The 15657-nt window shown below is 40.8% G+C and overlaps 1 protein-coding gene across 3 annotated transcripts in view; it reads left to right on the top strand.

Moving 5' to 3' along the window:
* The window catches only part of zfhx3b (zinc finger homeobox 3b), a 148315-nt gene that overhangs the window by 114561 nt on the left and 18097 nt on the right, over positions 1 to 15657 (top strand). For 2 of the 3 annotated variants that reach the window (XM_078286041.1, XM_078286063.1), the window contains exons 6-8: positions 2293 to 2400; positions 14638 to 14774; positions 15349 to 15549. In XM_078286041.1, coding sequence (XP_078142167.1) covers positions 2293 to 2400; positions 14638 to 14774; positions 15349 to 15549 — 446 coding nt within the window. The remainder of the gene's footprint in view (positions 1 to 2292; positions 2401 to 14637; positions 14775 to 15348; positions 15550 to 15657) is intronic. The other variant, XM_078286079.1, reaches the window with a different exon arrangement.

The raw sequence follows: 15657 nt of genomic DNA, 5'->3' as shown, positions 1-15657 counted from the left end.
CAGGAGTTAGATGGGATTTTGGGACTCAAAAGCAGATCTCTGGTTTTCCGGGCTATGTTTAAGGACCGCCTCACCAGCGCGGGATGGGCTACACTGGATGGAATTCATGGGTTGCCTTGGAAACATAATAGAAACATGGTCAAAAATAAAAGAATAAAAATGTATTCATGCAAGTGGGATCCTGGGAACACTTAAATGTGCCTTTTACTAGGAGCCAGTTATCCCTCTTAAATACCTTTATTTAAACACAGGATCACCATCGGCTTCTAGCAATAATGCCACAACACAATCCATACACCAATCATTCTGCTCAGACAGCTGTTTCCTAGAGCATTTGTATCAGCAGGCATGAAATGGAGGATATTGCTCTTGTCTTTGCCAGTAATATAAAGGTGTTTTCCATTGACTTTCCAATGATTTGTCAAACTGAATAATGTCAGCTATGTATTTGCAATTTTGTCAAGAATAATATAATTAGTGGTGTGGTAGGTGACAGTTGTTATGATTCTGTGGCTATAGTCTGCGTTCAATCTACCGTTATCAAAGATGACACTCTTATATATGTTTAAGACAGCAATGTTCATTCTGAAAATATGTTGTTTAAAACATAGAATCTTTCACCTATCTCTTGTAAAGTACTGAGAAAAGACAAACTTGCTATTCTTTCATGTACAGAGCGAACTATGAAATTTATTAGAAAAGTTTAATCATTTCCCTTTCATTTAGGGACATGACAAATTAGCATATAGCGTATCTATTTACCCTTTGAGGAGAAAGATTGAAATTCTATATATATATGTAAATAATATCTGTATCATTAAAGGGATTGTGAAAATAGCTTACCTTGTGCTTCAGAAATGTGTATGTGGTTGAACAAGACTTTTGCTCCACAAAGTGCAGTCATTTGTGCTAATGACATTTACTGGAGTTTTGGAATAGCACAGTATGTAGACTCAATATATATGTAATCTTTCATAACTAAAGGGGCACACGGTGCGTGTTCAGGATAATGTAACATAAAAGTGGTTTTGGCTGTGGGTAGCCATGTGGTGAGCTAAGATCAGATGTGTGATGACTGCAGGGCTGAATACTTGAACAGGATATTTCAGTAGCTGTTGTAGCATTGTCAATATATCAATAACTCATAGAGTAGAGACCTGAGCATGGAAGCATTTTCAAAAGAGCATTTAAGTACATTTGCTGAGAATTAGCTGACTTGTGTAATAACTGATAGGGCTTATTGACTGCGGCCCAGTTTACTGTTGTCAAATCAATGCTGTTGCATGCAAGTCCCACTACTTTTAAACAAACTTAACAGGCAGAGGGGATGCTCAGGGGGCACTGGAGAGAAATAAACAAGATTGATGCCCTTTTTATTATCTGTTTTTGCTATCTTTTCCTCTGTGTGTTACTTACAAATGGCGTTATCGGATATCCATTGTTTGGACTTCGATGCTCCTAAATGGCCTGATATATCGAGCTGAGGCTTTTAAGGTGGTTACAGGGGATTTCTGCCTTTGACTTGGCATAAAAATAAAATGAATTGTGGCTCTGAAAGTTTTAAATATTTATGATTTTTTTTTTTGCAATAGTAGGATAGTAGAAGTGAAATGAGGCTTGTGTTGGTAAGTAACCTAGCAGATTGCAGCTGGGGACAGCAATGCATGAGAGAGTGAGTGTGTGTGTGTGTGTGTGTGTGTGTGTGTGTGCGCATGTGTGGGGGTGTATGAAAGAGAATGGGGGGGGGGTCGTCTAGTATAAGGTCTTTCTGTAGAAGGATACTGCTCACACAATTATTTTTCCGTCTGCATACTTCAAACCTCTTTGGAAAATGTGTGTATGTCTTCACCACATGTGTGTGGTTTTTCTGTAGTTTTATGTCCATATTAAACAGAGGAAGCCATATTTGTGTCATGGTCTTGAATAAATGAAGAAATATAACTTTTGGTCTCATTTTAAAATACATATAAAATATGTAATATTATTATTATGAAAATTATTATTATTTTTAGTATTATTGATGATCTAGTTTTTCCCTTCTACCTTTAATACTTTTTACTCCAATTTTAAATTTCTATCTAAAATAAATTTCAAATTGCATTCCTGGTGATCAAACAGCACAGGACAGAGAGCAGATTCTGCCCTCTTTGTCTGCTAACCTTGTAACTGTGTGTCAGCAAATGTAATTGTTGCGAGCTCCTATAGAAAAAAAACGCTGCCGTCCCTTTAAGTGCTTCCACCAATTCTGATGGCGTGGTGATTTACATATCCCATCCTCTCCTCCCCCTTCAGGAGAGCTGAGCGAGGATGTGGAGGCTGCTAGTGAGACCACCACAGACCAGGAGGACCAAACCAAAGACAGAGAGAGTGGGGGGGAGAAGGAGCTCACCAAAGGGACAGGTAAGGCCAATATTTACACTACACACACTTAGGGAATACTGCCCACAGGAAACATGTGGCCCTGCACCTGAATTGTGCTGAACAACAGGCCTTTTGTCTAATTTAATTATACACATTTTATCAAAATATCGAGAGCCCTTTTAAGTATTAAGCGCTCTCTCAGAACTCCCCAAATCCAATTGTAGTTGTTAAAGGCTGCCTTTTCTTGCTGTGGGTTTCCACTCATCAAATCCCATCAGATCAGTTAGACTAAATTGTCAATTTAGATAATCTGGTCAGGTGACATGTGACTAATGTTTTGTCTACTCTCAATGGGTGATGTGGAGAGAGGGGCCTGTACGCATAATTCCAGCTGAGCCACGTGTGTACACACATGTGATGGTAGTGCCCCCTTGTCAACTTTAGTGTACACACACACACACACACACACACACACAGGGAGAGAGAGAGCTTTCAGTTATTGTTTGTGGCAGAAACACTTACCTTTGTTAAATGTTATCAGATTGGGATTTATTTTTTTTTATCCATGGTCCTCTCTGATGGCAGTGGCAGGTGTTGACTTCTATGGAGGGGTGGGGCTTGTGCTGAGGGGAGGACTCACTGGACTTGCAGGCCTACTTGTGAGCAAGCTGTGCTGAAGGCCTAGTTGCATCCCCTCGATAACCTGTTTGAGCATTTTAGGAAATTCTGATCTGAAAAGCATTTTCACTTGAAGGGATGTTTGCAGTTTGAATAGTTCAGCTTGGTATCTGTCACAGTTCATGGTTGTGTGTTGATTTTCTTGCTTGTGGGACCAGTGTATATAATCTCTGCACTAAAGTAGCTGTTCTAAACCTTAAACCCTAAACTTTGAATAATAGTTTGAGTTTTGAAATTATTGAGTTTAGTCTCTACATTGGCCTCATGTTATTTTTACAGAATTACTGTTTACAGTGAGAGATGATAGTAGTAGTAGTAGTTGTTGTAGCAGTATACTACTCCTTTTTTTTTTTTTGCTGTACTACTATAACAGTTTTAATAATAGCAGTAATAATAGAACCAATATGTGTGGTCATTTGATAACATTGATACTAACTCTGTCTGGATCCAGTGGTGATAGAGCCAGGCTGTTTCCATAATGTACTGTCAGGAGTGTGAGAGATGTTGACACTTCCTTTTAACACAGACACTGTACGGCCATCCTTCAAACAGGCCGGCCTGCTTCAAAATATGCTCTGCTCCACATGTATGAAATACACTCTCAGAGCACAAAGACGTAATCAGAGCCTAAATGTAAGGCCCTGTCTTAATGTCCACCACTGGGACCTAATGAGACATAATGCTTCTGTTTTCCTATTTTTCACAATTCTGACAAGTCAGTGTAAATGAAGTATGGTTTCATTTTTCTTTTTTTTTTTATTTTGCGGAATTTATTCTGTATGTCTATGTTAGAAAAACAATGCTGGCAGTTAAGACATCTCTTATTCAATAGAAGAGATTTCTGATAATGATGACACTGAACAGTAACAGGCCTGGATAGATGCTTCTCACTTGTCTAACTCCTTGTGTTACTGCAGGATGTTTTGATTTACACTAGTCAGGTTAAAAGCTGGAAAACAATTCAGACCTTTTGCATACCTAAGATTTTTTTTTAAAGTACAGCAAAAAAAACTTCATCACAGTGTTTGAAGCCCAGCCTTTGTAAAATGTCTTTGATATTCGAACTTCTATTTTAAATGAGGCTGAGTTGTTTGTGCTCTTTGAAAGGGCGACACTCTTCTTTGATGGAAGAAATAATGATATGCATGCCTGCCTGAATATGGCTAAAAGTATGTTTTAGCACATCAAAATAAAGCACTTTAAAAAGCATTAAAATGAGCTGGCCGATTAATAATTCACTCATACCTGTGGTGCACAGGAAGACGACTCCTCGCATTAGGATTCCTCCTTTTTGAAAGGCATGCAATTTGATACAAGCATATTCAGTTCCTTTCCTCCCCTCTGTCAGTCGCTAATCACCAAATAAGTGTGTTTCTGTGTTTTCACAAAGGAAATATGTGCTTGCATATGAAAAATTTACAGCTTCCCAGCAGCTTATTAGAAACGCTTAGTTAAAAATAGCGTGTGCATTAGGGAACCAGGTCTGAGGTTCTGTTTGATGTCAGTGAAAAGGTGGGTGGGTGGGTTGGGGTGGAGGGTTCAAGGCTGTGTTGTCAGCTAAAGGTAGACAGCTGTAGTTTAATGGAAGGTCCCTTTTTTGTGCTTCAAACTTTTTGTGATTGATGGACACAATGCCCATTCAAAGAAAGTGTAAGAAAACCTATCTTGTATAGAAAAAAAAAAGCAGAGAGGAAAACCCCCACAATGCATTTGGTAAACAGAGGAGCACTTGTTTTGGCTGATGACTGTCTGAAGCACGGTCGACACACAGAAGGTGTGTATGTTAGAGTATGGTGTATGAGCGCCTGAGCTAACCTGTTATTTAAAGGAGTATCTGAAAGGTGCTCAGTCTCCCTCTGTCTGATGCTGAGCTGTTTCTAAGGTCCATCATTAGAACTATTGAAGTGTTTCTTCTCATCCTTGTCATGCAACTATTGGAACAGAGTGCAACATTGTTCCTTTACAAATGACAGTCACTGTCAGACAGACAGCATTAGCGAACACAGAAAAAAGGCTTCTTCCTTTTTAAAGCCACTGTCAATCTTATTTTCTCTTTCTAGTGCCACAGCTCCTCGGTATTCATTAAAATCATTTAGAAATACATCAGAAGCCTGTGTAAAATGCATATGTATTCTGCATGTCATCTCTTGAAAGATGCCTTCATTATTTTGTTGCTTTTCATTTATCGCAAAGTTGATACATGCATACAAACATACATGAATGTCACACACACACGCACACACTGCAGGTAACATGCATTGCAACTCCTTCATAATTATGTATCATGAGTATATATCATGAGAGAAGAAAGGAGGAAAGAAATGTAAAGCAGCAATTTTAGATGGAATACTAAAATCCTTACTTATTTGAACAATAAAGTTTATGTTGACAGTAGCTGCAATTTAGTTACCCTCCCCAATAAGTAATCCAAGGGGTCATTTATGATGCGAGGAATGAAATATTTATAAATGGGTAGCCATGAGCCTGTCTCCCCTCTCCTCGCACCTTGTTCATCTAGCTGAGACAGTGTTGGGGAAAGGGAAAGGCTTCTGCTTGGGAAGGGGATCCTTACCTTTATTAAGGCAGGTGGTGTATTTATGCAGCGGCTGAATGCATAGGGATGCAGCAAGGAGAAAGGCAGGAGGGCGCTGAGTGTAGGGCAGATGGGAAGGTGAGGAGAGGGAGAGGAATTATTAATACACTTACAGACTTGGAGGAATGGCCAATGTGATTTGACATGTTTAACATAAATATATGGGAAGGGTTGTATTGAGAGTTGGTGGCCTATATAGGGAAATAGGAGTGAGAGATGGTCTCTCTGTTCCAGGGATGGAGGGGAGCAAGGTGTGGGTGGGTGGAGGGGGGTGAGGGAGTCCTCTGCAATTGAGCTTGATGAATAATTCCTCTCATACCCCCTTTCCTGACTTTCAAATTATGGGAGCTGGAGCAAGGAAGGAAAAAATGATTTTACAGCTTGGGTCATCCACATTCAGGAGTAAAGCTGTGGAGATCAAACAGTCTCATAAGGAGGCGAAAATAAATGTCACGTGACTCAGAAGTATATGATACCACTTTTAAAACACATTGCACAAATTAAGGCAGTAATTTAGCCCACTGTTTGATTTATAGATATGTAAAAATGTGAATAAAAGAATTTTCATGAATATATCATGATGTGTACATAAACACATTTAACAACATTTAAAAAAATCACAGAAATATTTGCATAGCTTGACCATATTCACGGTGATTAAAATTATTTGTCAATTGGCAAGTTTGCATTTTTGGATGTAGATATTTTTGTGATTCTCCATCTATTTGTGTGCATACCTTTGAAACTGTTCTTACGCCTTTAAATCGGCAAGGAATCCACAAATGCTAAATGTGTGAAGTTGGCCGGAATATCAAAGAAAAGGTCTTCCATTTAGCCTTCAAAATAAAAGTGTGAAAGTTTATATGCATTAGAAATAGATATAACCTCAATTCTTTTCAGTTAATCATCAAACCTAATGACAGAGTACTCATATTAATGTTTTATGGCATAATAATGTTTTAAAAAAATACAATTTTGTCATAAAAGTCTGTGGCTAACATTTCATGTAATAGCTGTAAGAGCATTGTGTATTTTTATCAAATCTGCTTCTCACCCTTTGAACAATACCTTTTTGTTTTGCATACCACCTCACTAATAGCTGTGCTTTTTGTACTTTGGTTTGTTTTTGAGGGATAATTAAAGGAAAGTATGCAAGTTGCATGAGAGGAGGTCTGACATTTTGGAATAGTTGGAAGGAAATTAGAAAACAGTTTCAAATAATTTCTCTGTAGAAATTGTTTTCACCTGCACCATTTATGATTGTAATGAGAATACTGCCTTTTGTCCTTATTTGTTCATCGTTCATAGTCTTAGAATGGGAATTTACTCTCAGCCAAGTCGAAAACATCATCATTATCAATGCCATACACAACAAATTGTTGAACATCCTCTTCATAATCCAGTTCTACCCTTGACAGTTCTTTGTGTTTTAGACTTCAATCTGGCAAGTCCTGCTTCATCTAGTATGGAAAAACTTTTGCTACCAAGTACAATGCAGTATCAGGGACAATTCCCTCCATTCCTTCCAGTTCTGTGGCATTCAGCAGAATGCAGAAGATGTACATTGCCAATACTATACATATTGTATATTTCTAGTAATGTACTGCTGTGTAAGAATGACACTTGCCTAGTGCATTAGATGACTTGTGCAGCTCAGTGCTTAAATGTTGGCGTGTTGTTAAAGTACAAGTGTGTAGGAGTATTTTGACACAGATTTGTGCATCAACAATATTATTAACATATTATGTTATTTAACATTATTAAGGCATCTCTCATTGGGTCTGATGAATAAATGAAAAGAAATGAAAAGAAAATAGGTTAAATCTATATTTATACATGTTTAAATGTTTGTGCTTTTATTTTGAAGGCTGAACCCCCAAAGCAGAAGTCTTATGCTTGGTTATTAACTTGAAGCATCTAGGAATTGTTGATTCTTTGGCTATTAACAGTGTTAGAGCCGTTTAAAAAGTATCCACACAAATAGATGGAGATTCACATGTTAGTGTGAAAATACAAAAATATATATGTTAAAAATGTTAATGTTTATGTACAGATCATGATATATTAATGAAAATTGAAAAGCATTTATTCCCAGATGTTTTTACACATCTACAACCTTCCCTTTTTTTCAAATGGTGGGTTACAGATACAGATTACTTGCCATCTATTTGTCCAGTGTGTTTTACACATGCGGTGTGGCATTTGTTTTTGCCTCCTTATGAGACTGTTTGATCTCCATACAAAGCAGCCAGGGAAATTGTTCTGACCAATTTTCCATTAAATATTTACCTTACTCCTATAAAACTGACTGATTAAATGAGCATCAAGTAGCTGGATGAATAAATACATGTCCCTTTGCAATTGTATGTGTGTGTTTGTGTGCGTACATGCATGCACACCCACCTGGGTTTTTCTGTGGGTGCATGTGTGTATGCACCTCTGCATGTACGTGTGCATATCCATGTGTGTTGTGTGTATGATAAACAGATAGTGTGTTGTGCAGATGTTTTGTCTGCATATGAACATGACTGTTAGCATCCCCTAGATGCAGCAGAGTGGCATTGCAGTCTGTGCTGATGTTTTTGCGTGCTCTATATTGTGCTGTCAGTCTTATGGTGAAGCTCTTTCAGGAACAGGTAAAGCAAGTATTATGGATTGTTCTACATATAGCAAATACAGTCTAGATATATAGATTTAATACTAGCTGTGGTTGAAGATGAAAACACTTGCATATGGTTAGTTACATTAAAATTATTTAAGTAAATGCTGGTGTTACTCTAAACCGGGAGACATCCAGTATAGTGGTGATTTGTTATTGCTCTTCAACCCTGACTGAAGTATAAATATAAGTGGTATCACATGGAATCAGGGGAGAGCAGTGAAAATGTTTACATATTCATATCATGTCCTCTGAGTGCTTGTCATCCCTCAAATTATAATTTCTTTTGTCTTTGAAGATAATAGGCCATAAATTGTCCTTGTTTGTGAGCCAACTCCCTGAAAGCCCAGTGTTTATGAGTTTTACCACCGGGTGTCTAATGGCCAAGCGCTAGTGCTGCGTCTGGGAGTGTCCTCTAAAGGTGAACGCCATGTCAGCCTCTTGTTCAGTGGCCTGAAGATTAATAACACTGCCGCTAATTAATATCTCCTTTTAATTTCTTCATTTTGAATTTGTCTTTCTCGCTCTCATGCCTGTAGGCCTGCATACGATTCTCTCCCTCTCTCTCTTTCTCTCTCTCTTTCTCTTTCTTTCTCTCTCTCTGTGTCTCTCTCATACAATGCAGTTTACTTTTTTTTAATTTTGTTTAATACATGTGGACTTACACACTATGAATAGTGAGAAATGATTCAATATGGAGCTTTAATATGAAGTGCTTGGATTTAGGCTGTGGCTGTATTTTTTTTTTTATTTGAAATTAATTGATGCAGAGTAATTACCTGAGAAATATGAGGTGAAATGGAACACAGCCCTTTGTCGCTCTGGGCTCTAACACAGGCAGTAGATTAGAAACATGGGTAGAAAGGGGAAGAAGAAAAGATAATATTCAGTTATTGTTAGCATATGCATTAAAAGTGAATGACTTGTAGCACTGGGGGAGTTGAATCATCTTCTCCATATTAATGGCTAAATTGCTGAGGGACTAGAGGTGAGCGTGCCTGCGTCATGTGGAGCGCAGGGACATGGGGAGACGGCGGCAGTGTGAAGGTGAAGGGTTTGAGGGAGTTGGGGAATCTGAGGAGACGTTTTTCAGAAAGAGGATCCTTGAGCTTCACTATACAAAGTGTGGTATAGTGGGAATGAGCCTAAGAGGGATGGCGGGAAGTAGCTGTTCTGGGCAGCGTAGTGGCAATAAAGCTATGCAGCCTAGCTGGCGTGGATGGACTGGATGATAGGTTATGTTTTTATAACCGGAGGCCCGAGGCTGCCAAAGCAAGACAGCGACACTGGTAATGAGGGGGCAGAGGCTCGGGAGACGGTGATGACCCCGTGCCTCTCTCTCCCAGGCCGTTCAGGAGACAGTCGGACCGCGTCAGTCAGTGACCGGCGGATTCCCCTCCCATACACCACAAGCAATCTTTATCCCATCTTCCCCTTCTTCATTAATTCCACCCTTGTTTACTGCAACTAGTTAGCTCTATCTTTAAGAATATGGATACCTCTTCCCAAGGACACAGTAGATTAATGGCACAATGGCTGCTGTGATTGCACTCCTAGAAGATTTCAATGGCACAGGACCTGTTGTGGTTAATTCAGTCTGTCGTGTGTCAGTCACTCACTCCAGCAGCCATCTTTTTTTTCCCCTTGAAAGCACAACAAGGCTGTGATTGCTCCAGAGACCAGGTTAGTGTGCTGACAGCCCCTTTGCTGCTTGAATAATACAGTCCAGCTATGGGAGGTGAGACAAGGTGCCAAAGTCCAATTCACTTACGGGACTCGACAGCACAAAAGCCCCTGGTTTACGGAAAAGGGCCATGAATTAATAATCACCTAATTGACTCTTAGGTTTTTTTCTCCTCTCCTGATCTGCCTTTTGTGCTTTCAGACGAAAGCCTACTCTGTGTATCTGTCAGAAGAGGTTTGGTGTGGATGGGAGCTCTGTGTTTAATGACCAGGCAGAGGAGGTCAGGGTAGCAGACAGGCTCCTGACAGACATTAAGGTCAGTGTCGGGGGGGACCCCATAGTGGTCTCTCCGGACGACTCCATGTGAATGGGCCCAGCATCACTAACCGACCACGGAGGTTTATATACGGCAATATACTGTAGTTTGGAGTCCTTTAAGCATCATCACTCGAGCAGCTCGAAAAGTTCCAGTGCAGTCATACAGCAGTCAGTGATGAATGTGGAAGAGTAAATTGGCGGGAGACACAGCAACATTTCATTGAAGAGAAAATATAAAGAGAAAATTATTGTCATTTTCTGCATCGCTTGATTATTCTTGTTTATAATTATATTTTTATATAATCTCACAAGCGCTGCCACAAGTGTAACTTTAGAAAGCAAAACCAGAGTTCACTTCTGGTCGTTGTCGGCGGTCCACACAGTATATCTTGCCAGGGAGTGTCCTTGTGTTGAGGCCAGTACACATGTATTACTGTAATAGTCTTAAGGGAGTCCTAGCCCCCTCTATCAGGACCCTGTGTTCTGGTCATGGGCGCTGTTAATAGATCTGGTTGGCTCAAGTGCACACCATGTTCTGATACCAGTCCAGCGTGCCATGTTAGACTGCACACAATGAAAAAAACACCCTCTGTTTTTTTATCACTTTCTGTTTTTTTGTTCCCAGCCTTACAATGTGTTGGTCATTTTTTCATCACCCTTGACAAGGAAAAACAGGATACAGTAGCTGGATGTTAGTCACGGGGCCGGTGATAGTGGTGGGGTTTAGGATTCTTAAGAGAAAGCGATTGATCAGATTTATGGAGTCCTAACTGGCCATGACGAGGAAAGACTGTGTCTTGAATAAGCCTCCCCAGTCCCGTCTCTCCTTTTTTCTTTCTCTCACTCACTCACACACGCCTGCACGCATGCACACGATCTGTCTCTCTCTCTCTCTCTCTTACACTCACTCACACACACACACACACACACACACACACACATTCACACCACATCCTTAGCTAGACAGCTGGTTGGGGCCCTTCTACAGCAGCTCTCCAGTCCCTTAGCATAAACAGCCACTTGTTTCAGCTCTCTTGTGTTAATTGAGTAATTGTGAAACTGGAATATATTAACCATGTTTATCCTCCTCATCATTAGGCTGAGAGGATACTTGTGTTTACTTACTTCATGCTTACTCTATGTATAGCATCACCTCGTGCCCTGCATTGTCTGCTCTTTTGTTGGTGTGATAGTTGGGTTTTAGAATTGCTTTTTTTTTTTTCACTTTTCTTCTACCTCTCCCTCTTTAAGCTACAGAACAGGAACTCTGCTGAAAACCAGTTATCTAACTAAGTTAGACCTAGTAAATTGCAATTACGGATATTTAAATTGTATCAATTCTTTCACTTGTTTTTTTTTTCCTTCCCCTACACAAATGCAATAAAGCTGAGGCTGTAACAAATTAAAAAAAGGCACAATAAGGAACAAAGTACTTGAACATTTTACAATGCTTTGATATTCATAGATTTAACAGATGTAAGAAGTCGTACCGTTGGCTTTAGGCTCCTGTTTTCTCATGCCCTTGGCAGACTTTTGGCCACTCAGGCTTTGTTTCATTCTCATTTTGTCCTGCTTAGCCTGCTTTGACTTGAGCTTTTGTCCACCACTCTTTACCTGTGAGGATTTCCATACTGATAGTGAGAAGTCAAATAGCTGTCTAAGATTACTGAGCTGATGGAGAGAGGAAAGGCCTAGGAGAGACTGGTGTTCCCTAACCATGGTGCACAACACTAGCAGAAGGGTGAAAAAGGAATGAGTTTGCAAGGAAAAAGCACAAGAGGGCATTATCATTATCGAATTAGCACGAGATTAGCATGAGAGCGCAATGCATAGACATTGGCATGATTTATCCATTTAGTATTAAAAAGATCAACCAGATCATTGAAATTCCTCAGTGCCCATGGGTTGTATTGTAGTCAAGGCTTCCAGAGATGACTGTCCTCGTTTTCCCCGAGAGATGAGTTCAGGGGAAGTGGAGGAAGTACGAGTGAACTGAAGTGGAGTTGAGGAGGAGGAGGAGGAGGAATTGGCAAGGACAGTGTCATGACTGAGAGGTTAATGTCAGGGAATGGGAGGTTCCTTTTGTTTAACATTTCCTTTGTTTATTGGTGGATGTGTTTAATAGGATTGACTGTGACTGGACCCTAATAGGGCCTCCCTGGCTGATCCTAGTGTCTCTGGGAGATCTAGCAGGCTGCTCTGTCCAAAGCCAGGTCCCCCACTGGGTAATCAGCTCAACTGCCCCCGTCCTGATTGGAGCTGACATTTTAATGTCTGGAGCAGGAGCGTGGTCAGCCCTGCTTAACCTGACCCCCCGCCAAACCACCCCTCCCCTACCAATGCCCTCTGTTCTCAATTTGCCCTTCCAGGACTGTACAAATCAGGCCAAATTTAACTCTTTATGGGCTCGTTAGGAGCCGGCAAGACACCTCCTTAAGTTTCACAGTGAATTCTTTCCACTGGCGACAAAGCACTGTGCTGCTCCCAGCTCCCCATGCTGGCTCCATGTGGATTTAGCTCCTCTATGAGCCAGAGCTTAGCTGAGTATTTTTACTCAACTGTGATGCCTTTCTGTTTGCTGCCTCTATTTTATTTCTCTCTCTCTCCCACTCTCTCTCTTTCTCTCTCTCTCTCTCCTTTAGCTCTTTATAAAGGGGAGCAGCGCTCTGGTTTGCTGAGCAGAAGCTCTTGTTGTGAGGTCTTGCTCAGTGGATATGGAGGGAAGGAGAGGCACTATTTTGTTAATATTGGTGTAGTTTGTATTAAAAGGATTAGCTGTGTGATATGTTCTGCCAGCTAGTGAAGCACTTGAAGTAACTGTATAGAAAGGGAATCTTTTCAAAGATGGGCTGCTACCTGACAATTACTGTAGCTCTTTTTTACATCAAAACTATGAGCATGAAAGCATGGCTGTCTTCTCCGAGTATCTATGGCTATGACTAATCAGTACGCTAATGCCATCTTTGAACCCCTGTGGCCATTTAAAAAAAATGTTGTCCTTGAAAATCTTTATTAGAGCTAAGTGAAAGGTCGTATGCAACCTTATTCTAGTGTTGCTTTGAAGAAATACACAGATTGGCTCAGAGGTCTGAGGAAAGGTTTTCCAATCTTGCTATCCTTTCGTTCTCTTTGTCACAGTCCACTTGGACAGACCGACAACACACTGGAGGAGGCTTAGCTGGTTACAGAAATTCCAATTAAATAGAGAGTTTCACTGGCACTCACTTGCTGTGTAGGCACAAAGAGCAGGAGGGTTTTCCAAGAAGGGTCAAACTATAGGTCACCATTTGACCAGAACTTCTGTTCTTTTTTCATCCCTGCCATAACGACCTGGCCCCTCTTTGGTAGGATTTTAAATTCATACATATTTGGATGAGGAACTAGCCTGTGTGGCCACAGTTCATAAATGCCTTGGAATCAAAACTTTAGCTTCTTCCTCTGTTGGTCTCAGGAATCTCCATAGGGCTTTGTGTAGCACCCTGAACAGCAATTACCTTCTTGCATAGGGCTTGTATAGTTAAGATGTGGTTGAAGCCACAAGATGTGGTTGAAGATCTTTTGAAGAATGTCTACCGTTAGATTTGCTGTGCAATCGGCTTGTATTACAACTGTCAGGATCACTGCACTGTTATGACAACAACATTCTGTCACTATATGTAGATAGCTTACATTGTCACTTACATGAAAACAGAGCAAATGAGCTGACTCATTACATTTGAGCATCACATATGCAAGTGAGACACGAATACCTATGTAAGACGTACTGCAAAGGAGTACCTGAGGAAAAGTAATTAAAGAAACAAGTCTCGTTTAAAGTTGAGTTTGAGGCCGATGTGGATCTCTTTACCTTCATACTGTATGATGAGGTAGCGAGATGTGTGTGTGTACCTTGTCTCAAGTTTAGAAAATCTCACGGACATAAAATCTATGGTGACATGAAACCTACAGCTGCCCACCGTGGCAAGCTTATGTTTTTATTAGCTGTTTGTGGTGTTGTATAATGTCCTAACAATCCAACATTGGGAGAGACAGCCCGTCAAAGCACATTGGCTGTGCGTCCCGCTGCAGTAGCATGGGAAGAGAAGTAAAAAAGAGTGCGGTGATTTGTATGGGGAGTCATGAGTTGGCTACCAACAGTTTCTCTGCCCAAGTCCCATTAAATGCAGTTATATCACATTTAAGAAAGACATTTCAAAGCCCTTTATCCACAGTGTTATTGATTGACCTGTTCCCAGGCTGCCAAGTCCTCACCTTGTCTTGACATGTCTGCTCTTCTCTCTCTTTATCCCTCCGTGTTTGTGTGTGTTTGTGCATGTGTGTCCGTGTGTATGTGCGTATGTTTAGCAGTGTCCAGCCATTTGGAAAGGCACCAGGCAGATTCCCCAATCCCCTCCAAAAGGCCCTCTTCACGGTCAGAGACCTCAGAGAGCCCGCTCTGCTCCAAGCGTCCCAGGACAGCTGAGAAGAGTGCTGCGGAGCAGGTGAGAAGACTGCAAAACACAGAATTTTGTAGACGTTGATGCCTTCAGATGTTCATAAAACTCTCTGTTTCTCTAGCTCTTTGAATTAGGGAATTCTTGCTAAAGGTTATCTCATCCTCAATTACCAAGCCCTCATTATAAGCCTAAAACTTACACATCAATTAAGAAAAAAAATGTAAAGATGTACTTCTAATCATTTTTAGTTATCTGAATCCCACTGACCCTTTTTATATTATGTAGGATTTTTTTTTTTTTTTTTAAATCTCCTTAAAATTAGTTTAGCCTTTCTGCTGCAGTTGCACTGCTAATTGTGCAAAAGGTGGAAAATCAATATAGTATTTGACAGATGAGAGCACTTTGAAGTGTGTGCCAAGACTCAGTGGTGCTCAGTATTACCCACTGGTCTGTGATCAGAGGGACCTGCCTGCTTGAGGGAAGGGGGCCCACTCTTCCCCCTAATCTACAGATCCTCTTCTCTCTCTGAGCAGGCCTACCGTCTCACCCCATTAACCCTCCGTGGATGTCCTTTTTTCCTCTCCTCCCTTCTTTGTTCCCCTGCCTCCCCCTCACCCAGATGTACCAGTGCCCCTACTGCAAGTTTACCAACACGGACCTGAACCGTCTCAGAATGCACGTGATGACGCAGCACTCTGTCCAGCCCATGTTCCGCTGCCCGCTCTGCCAGGACATGCTCAACAACAAGATCCACCTTCAGTTCCACCTCACACACCTCCACAGTGTGGCGCCTGACTGTGTTGATAAGCTTATCGCCACAGTAAGTCATGTGTGTATTGTATGTGTGTGTGATTGGGTGGTGGGTGGTTCGGAGGGCTGTCGAGTAGGTTGTACTCTTTACTTCATTTTCATGGTCATGTTTCTTTGC

Source organism: Centroberyx gerrardi, chromosome 1, assembly GCF_048128805.1.
Source record: "Centroberyx gerrardi isolate f3 chromosome 1, fCenGer3.hap1.cur.20231027, whole genome shotgun sequence".
In the NCBI taxonomy this organism is placed as follows: domain Eukaryota; kingdom Metazoa; phylum Chordata; class Actinopteri; order Beryciformes; family Berycidae; genus Centroberyx; species Centroberyx gerrardi.
This window is presented reverse-complemented; position numbering and strand designations above follow the sequence as displayed.